Source organism: Perognathus longimembris, chromosome 21, assembly GCF_023159225.1.
Source record: "Perognathus longimembris pacificus isolate PPM17 chromosome 21, ASM2315922v1, whole genome shotgun sequence".
Classification (NCBI taxonomy): Eukaryota; Metazoa; Chordata; class Mammalia; order Rodentia; family Heteromyidae; genus Perognathus; species Perognathus longimembris.
Window position 1 is genome coordinate 18692654 of NC_063181.1, and position 8220 is coordinate 18700873.

The 8220-nt window shown below is 38.2% G+C and overlaps 1 protein-coding gene across 1 annotated transcript; it reads left to right on the forward strand.

Moving 5' to 3' along the window:
- Positions 1-7656, forward strand: Spcs3 (signal peptidase complex subunit 3). Its single transcript, XM_048330702.1, has 5 exons — positions 1-315; positions 1744-1817; positions 3695-3771; positions 6133-6248; positions 7314-7656. Exons 1-5 carry the CDS (start codon positions 173-175, stop codon positions 7444-7446), a joined length of 543 nt encoding a protein of 180 aa, XP_048186659.1. The 5' UTR covers positions 1-172; the 3' UTR covers positions 7447-7656.
- The last annotated feature ends 564 nt before the right edge of the window (positions 7657-8220 follow it).

The following is an 8220-nucleotide window of genomic DNA, read 5'->3' on the forward strand; positions in this document are numbered from 1 at the left end:
GCGGGGCCGCGGCGGCAGCGGCGGCGCGCGCGGTCCCCGGAACGTGCGCACCGCAGACGGCGCGGATCTCGGGGATCCTGGTCCGCCGCGGGAACGGGGAGAACCCGGGTTCCTGTGTGAAAGACGGCGACGGCGGCGGCGGTGGGGTGGAAGCTCGTGAGAGACGGTCGCGATGAATACGGTACTGTCGCGGGCGAACTCGCTGTTCGCCTTCTCGCTGAGCGTGATGGCGGCGCTCACCTTCGGCTGTTTCATCACCACCGCCTTCAAAGACCGGAGCGTCCCGGTGCGGCTGCACGTCTCTCGGATCATGCTGTGAGTGTGGCCGTCGGGGCCGGGCCCGGGGTGGAGGGGGAGGAAAGTACTGACCCCGGGCGGGCTGGCGGGCGAGGATCGGCGCCCGCACGGCTCCCGGGCTGCCCTCCGCCCCCCAGGCCCCGCGGCCCCGGCTCGGTCCCCCGCGTGGGCCACATCCCCCGGCGACCCGGCGCCGTCGTCAGTTCCCGGGCTCGCTCTCAAATGTGCATCTCGAGCGGTCCGGGAGTCGGTGGCTCCGCCGTCTTCCTGTTCCTCCCTTCTCCCTCACCCGTCCCCGGCCAATGAGGGAGCAACACCGCAGCAAACCCGCGCCGCCGCCTCCGCCCCCCACCCCGCCCGCCAGACATCCCGCCTGCGCGCCCCGGGGCCCCGTGGGGTCCACGCCAGGCCCGTGGGCAAGGGAATGGCCGGAGACCCCATCACCACCTGGGCCGGCCCCCGGGGGTGGGCTGGGGAGGGATGGGGAGTGGGAGATGGAGGCTTCGCGGCCGGGGGAGAGCCCCCCCCCCCCCCCGAGCAACTTAGCCCGGTGGCTTTTGTGTCATTTGTAACCGGAGTTTGTCCGGCTTGACATTCCCCCGTAACCGCGCGGGTCCTCCAACCTTCTGCTACTTGTGGCGAACCTGAAGTTAGTCCGCAGATCCCGCCAGGGCGCCAGATCCCATCCTCATTTAAGACTTCTGACAATATTTCATTGGCTTGTGAAACGTTTGTGGTTTTTTTTTTTTACACTTGTTTCTCTTTAACCAACTACCTGCATAAATCAATGAAGATGTCACACTCACACACAATAGGATGGCAGGATGGCAGTGTTGATTTCTGCCTCATGTCCCTTTGGCCTCCCACTTACCATTAATTTGCTGTTACTGTGTTCATGATTGTGAGGCCTGGGGTGCCGAGCTCTACTGCCACTGTCAGCCTTGTGAGGGAGGGCTGCGAAGGGCTTGAGCTGTTTTAAACACTGTGCAAAGGTTTTCTCTTGAGCAAGTCTCTTACTTTCCCCGGACCTTAATTTTCTTTTGTTTAAGGTATAAAGTAATAATTAACTAGTAGGCTTGGTCTGAGAATTAAGATAAATATGAAAAGTACATAGTAGATTCGACATATAGTCAGCATTCTCAAGTAACAGCTGTTCCTGTCTTTTCCACACCACCTGTAGTCGTATGTATCTGCTTGTACCAGTTGTATCTGCCTTAAATCAAGTTTTAGTTTTTGTTGGGTTTTCGTTAAAGAGTCTCAGGTATATGTATGGGGAAGACCTTTCATATTGAATTAGAATTCTTACCTTATTTTCACACTTCAGGTTTCTCTGGCTATAATTTTTGCCCTAGTAGAATTGCTCCTTCACTTGTGCACAACTATACATTATTATGTGAATTTTTTGTTAGTACGAAGGGTAGTAAAACCTGTATTTTTTACTCCTAGAAAAAATGTGGAAGACTTCACTGGACCTAGAGAAAGAAGTGATCTGGGATTCATTACATTTGATATAGCTGTTGATATCCTTCAAGAAACTATTTCTTTGTTTAATGTATAGTTTTGTAATTAGATACATGTTATTCAGCAGTTTGGAAGACTGTGGGTGAGACTACTGTCCAGTCAATTAAATATTGGTACTTATTTACATTTTCCAGAAACTAAATTTGCAAATCATTTGTTTGAATTTATTTTAAATTCTTCATGGGAACCTTACATTGATCAAAACTCACACAAAAAAGTTTGGGGAATTTGGGGAAGAGAATATGAAATTACATGAGTTGGATTAAATAAGGAAAAAAATATTACCCAGCTCATCTTGCTTAGGAATAGTTCATATATAGTCCCAAAGAACCCCCTCTTAGGATGGCAGAGAGAAATACATTTAAAATTAATTACATTTTTAATGATTTGAAGGGCTGGCTGATACTAGAATCATTATCGTTAAACTATATTAAGATTTTCTTCCTTTTTTCCCCTCCTCCTTTTTGGTAATGAGGTTTGCCTCAAGCCTTTTTGCTTTACTTTTCAGATAAGGTCTTCTGCTTTTTCCCTGGATCGGCCTCTGTTCAAGATCCTCCTGCTGCTTAGCAGAAATTACAGGACTTCACCATCTTCCCAGGCTTCATTTTTTGAAAGAGGGTCTCCTTTACTTTTGCTTCCTAAACAGGTCTTAGACTTAAGTCTTCCCATTTATGCTTCCTAAGTGATGGGATATCAGGTGTACACCACCGCATCCTTCACTTGCCTTTCTAAGACCCTGTGATTAAAAATAGTGTTGGAGAGTGAGCATTCCCACTTAGGAAAGCAACTATCTAAACAGTAAAAGTAGATCATAAGGCTAGGATGGGATTCCTTAAATTTTTCAGAAATAAATTCTGGGGACTCAGAAGTAAACTGGGTATTAATTCTAATGGAGTCTTTTAAGAAATAGAGATATCATCAGAAATTAGGCTGAACTTGGTGCAGGTTATTTAAAAAACCTACCCAAGTGAGAAGTAGTTTAGACTACTAGGAGAAGTAGAAGTGATGAAAATTGTGTATATTTTGAGAATTCCACCTATTTTATTTGTGCATCACCTATAGCTAATTCAGAGTTTCTTAGTGACACAGTTGTTAATGTTTGGAATTTTATCTCTTCTTGTAAAGAATGCTCTTAAATTTCTCAGTTCTAAACAAATGATTTTTAATAAGTACACACAATTATAGGTGAATTGTCGCAAGTCTGTTGCTTCATTATGTAAATGCACATACCAAATGACCACAATTTAAATTTGTGCATATTTAAATCCAAATATCCACTTTGGTCAATTGTTAATAATGGCACCAGTCTTGTGGTTAACTGGGGGAGTTAGTCTCTACCCAAAGCAGAATGGAGCCAAATAATGTTCAGTTGTCTCTTCCCAAGGCAATTTATGTATTGAGATGTTTTGATCTGTATGGGCATGTAACCAAAAGCAACTTACATAATTCATTATGTTTCGTTAAGTACTTGAGAAGAGTGTTTACTTTATTGTTAACTTTAAATGATAGTGATGGGGTTCACCCTTAGAACTTCAGTGAATCAGTGGTTCGAAGTAAGTCCATTCTTTTGGACTTACTGGCTTATTATAGAAAAATACGTTTTGGATTTATTTTCCTTTATTATGGAAGTGTTTCAGTTAGTAATGTTTGCATTTGCTGGGAAGAAAGCAGATCATTTGTTTGGTTTTGGAATGGGCTGTATTTATAAAATACATCTTCTAAAGATGCTTACTTTAAATCTTTTTATTAGTAGCTCAGTATGGTTCTAGGCCAATTTGTTTTTAGTATTAATATGTATCACTACTATAAATATCACTAAGATCTCTTTAAAATTTTTGTGCTGCCTGGTAATTTGTATATTCCTTAATTTGTTCACATCTAGAGAATATATTTGATTGGAATGTTAAGCAGTTATTTCTTTATTTATCAGCAGAATATTCAACAAAAAATAATGTAAGTATATAGAAATATATTCATAGTTACATATCCCTACTCTTTATGAAATAATAGAATTTTTTTCAGTGCATTGCACGGACTAGTAAAAAATTGTAAGTGTATATAGAAATGTCTATTAATAGTTTTTTTCCTTTAGTAAAACCCCGTTGGTCTATATGTCCCATCTCTACCGTTGTGTGCAGAAGGGTGTTCATGGAAAGTGATAAGTGGATATACAAGGAAAATAATTTAAAGTGTTGATGTATTTCTCAATTTAAAGTAAAAGGCAGAGAATTTAAGCTTTGCTAATACTTTCTCTGTAAACTGGCATTGATACTTAAGTTTACTATATGTAAGAAACTCAGATCTTCTAATAACATGCGAAATTCTGGTAGAAGGGAAAGAATTCTGTAGGTCAATTGTTGAACAGGTTATATGACAGCCAATTGTCTAAATATATTGAGCATTTTGTAATAATACCACATTACATAAGTGAATCATATCGTACACTTTTCCTAGATGTTATAAAATGGTAAAATAGCTATTAATGATTTCCTGTAAAGAAAACCGAGAGTAAAGATATTGTTCTAAGTACATGTAAATAATAGTAAAATGGCAGAAACGTTGTTCTTTTTTTCTTGATGTTAAGTCTGATTACAGGACTGAAACACAAAAAGATAAGTAACCTAAGAAGTTTGATGAAAAAATAAAACATTGGTTAAGAAAACTTATCGATGATACTAACAAATAATAGTACATGTTTTGTATAAGCATAATAAAGGTGCATGTTTTTGCAAGTTTGGCTCAAAATAATTCATGTTCAAAAGTTGGGCTCTATATCCAGTGGTAAGATGAGAAATGATGTTGCTGAAACCTGAGTTATGTGTGAATGAGGAGGTGACACTGCAGCTCAGCAATGGATTGTTTGATGTAAAATATTCTCTTTACATAATTAAAATTAGCTCTTTGGCAGCATAATTGAATCAACAAAATTTAAGATTTGTTACTAAAACTCTTATTATCAGGATGCATAATCAAAAACCTCTTACGATTATTAAAGTATTTTGAATCCATCTTAGTACTAAAAGTTATATTTTTCTGTTTAAAAAATCAAAAATGTGAATTTTTGTAGTCTTTTAAGTCATGTCTAATATCTTTTGGGGATTATGTCCCTTTATTTTAAAATTATATTAGACTCATTAGTCTTGAGTACTTGAACTTGTTGATAAGTTTAAGAATGAAACACTATTGCACTATTAGGTTAAGATATTAAATGATTAGTTTATGATTGAATGTATAGTGTTACAGAACATTTGTTGCAGATAGGGTACATCTTGAGATATTTTAATAGAATATTGTTAAATTGTTTTAGTTTTTTTTTTTTTTACTGTTGATCTAAAGACAGACCTAAATATGGAAGTGAAATATATGAAGTTAAAATGTTGTTTATATCTTATTTTGAAACCAGTCTGGTTTCGAACCATGATCCTCAGATCTCAGCCTCCTGAGTAGCTAGGATTACAGGCCTGAGCCATCAGTGTCCAGATATATGCCATGTGTTTTGTTAAGCACTGGGAATACTAGGATAAATAACTTTCAACCTCTGACCGTCAGAATTAGCACATGATATACAGAAAAAGCTGTTCTTGAAGATGAAACTAACTACATAAACATAGTTTTTAAAAAATTGAAATAAATGTTACCCCTATGAAAAAATACCTAAGTTATGATTGTTATTCTGTGTTGCCTCAGAATAACTTGAAAAATAGTATTAACTTAGAACTTGACAGATTATTGCTTTGGTGAGTAGTAAAAATAAAATACTCATAATGCTAATACGTTTTGTGTTTTTTCAGTCTTTATGTTTGTGTTTGAAGTTATAGACTTTAAGGTAAATATAAACTTGTTATAGATCTCTTCTTGGTTCTTATTAGGAAATTTTCTTATCACCCTGGGCAATCAGATTGCCTTGCAAGCCAATGTATGGCTGCTTAAGATTGAGATTTAGTATCATTCACAAATGTGTTTTCATTTTAAGTCTCTAATTTTTTGAATTTGTTTGTGATATGTTGAAATATAGTGGCTTTAAATAATTGTCTACCCTAAAAATTTGCAATGACATAATAATGCATTTTTTCATATAAAGAAAAAAATCTTGAGCCTTTATTTCTTAGTGATTCCTTTAGTGATTTAAAATTTGAAAGGTGCACCAACTTTCTTTTATGTATCTGTGGTTGTCATTTTATATGTTTCAGAATGTTAGCAAGTTCATCAAAGTTGCATCATTTCAGGTGTCAAACTATTTTCTTACTAATACTGCTTGCTAATTGGAAGTGATACTTGCTACTTCTGATTTACCTAATTTTTGTTTTAATGTAGGCTCTGAACCAAGTTGTCCTTTGGGACAAGATTGTTTTGAGAGGCGATAATCCGAAGCTGCTGTTGAAAGACATGAAAACAAAATATTTTTTCTTTGATGATGGAAATGGTCTCAAGTGAGCAGTTCTTTGACATTTTTACATTCAATAAGACGTGGAAGGGAGATGAAGGTTTAACATGTTAGAGAGATGCAGGAATGTAGCTCAGTAGTAGAAAACTAGAATAGAATGTGCAAAGATCCAGATTCAATCCCCAGCATTGTAGAGAAAAAAAGGGTGGGCAAGAGAGAGGGGGGAAGATGAAAGTAAAAAGAACATTGGGAATGACAAGAAATGCATTGGGATCTACAATACGTAATCAGTTCTCTCACAATATGTGAAGTGTAATGATTAAATTAATAAAAACCACCACCTCTATTTAAGGGCTTGCTTGTATAGGATAGGTCTAGGGTAGTCACATTTGCAGTTTGCTTTCTTTTTTTTTTTCTTTTTTGCCAGTCCTGGGCCTTGGACTCAGGGCCTGAGCACTGTCCCTGGCTTCTTTTTGCTCAAGGCTGGCACTCTGCCACTTGAGTCACAGCGCCACTTCTGGCCATTTTCTGTATATGTGGTGCTGGGGAATCGAACCCAGGGCTTCAAGTATACAAGGCAAGCACTCTTGCCACTAGGCCATATCCCCAGCCCAAAATGGTTTTGTTTTTTTTGTTTTGTTTTTTGCCAGTCCTGGGGCTTGAACTCAGGGCCTGAGCACCGTCGCTGGCTTCTTTCTGCTCAAGGCTAGCATTCTACCACTTGAGCCACAGCGCCACTTCCAGCATTTTTCTATATATGTGGTGCTAAGGAATTGAACCCAGGGCTTCATGTATACGAGGCAAGCACTTTACCACTAGGCCATATTCCCAGCCCCATGTAGTTTGCTTTCTAAACACCGTCTGGCAGACCTCAGTGAGAAAGCAGCAGGTATAATAAATAGGTCTAGGAGTTGATAGTGAGGTTTCTAGTATTCTAGTGTGATATGAAAATACAATTCTGATTTCAGATTAGACTTCCTCTTAAGAATAGCTAGTTGTAAGTAAAGTGCTTGACACCTTAGTATTTGATTTAATGCATTTATATTAAGTGACAAAAATTTTTGCTGACTTTTATTTATTATGCTTTGTTTTGTCTTGTTTTTTTTAATAGGGGAAACAGGAACGTCACTTTGACCCTATCTTGGAACGTTGTACCAAATGCTGGAATTCTACCTCTTGTGACAGGATCAGGACACGTATCTGTCCCATTTCCAGATACCTATGAAATAACGAAGAGTTATTAAATTATTCTGAATTTGAAGCAACATATTTTTATACTTAATGAATTATATCTCATTTGTCTTTTCCCTTGCATCTTCATTTGACTTTGGTTGTTATATATTTTTTTTAACTTGTTTTCAAGGGGATTCTAAAAAAGAACCATCAAAAGGCGGAAAGAAGGAAAAGGTTAATGGGCTACAGAAACTTAAAGTTTCACAAACCACACACACACACACACAAAACCAAGTCCACCAAGGTGGAATATTGCAGGAGTAGAGCAACTATGTCTAAGGATTTGTAAAAATATATATATTTCAAATATTCCTTGTTTCTTTTTTTTATGAAATATGACATTTTCAGGTGCCTCTAGGTTATAAGAATTGAATTATATGTTTGCACTCATGCAGGCTCACATTAGATGTGATTTAGGCGTAGACATTCTGTTATCTCTTTTAGGGTATGTTAATTACCAGAAACATTATTAGTATGGCTACTTGTTAACAGCCTTGTTTACAAAACTCATATGTGATAGAATTTTATTTTATTTGTCTTAGGAATGCCCTGAATGCTTGTTTTTCTTGGATGATTAGCAGCTTTTTCCACCTAAAAGACTAAATACCTCTTTATATAATGTAAATCATTCAAGCTCATTTTTAAAGTTTCAAGTCAACCAAATGTGTCTTGCAGTGTTTTCTCTAAATATGTTCCTTTGTATATCTTTGTATAGTTTTCTAGCATTATCATGGAAAGTTGAGAATGTGTGCATGGTTTATCTTCTGAGTTAAATTTGTTCAAGT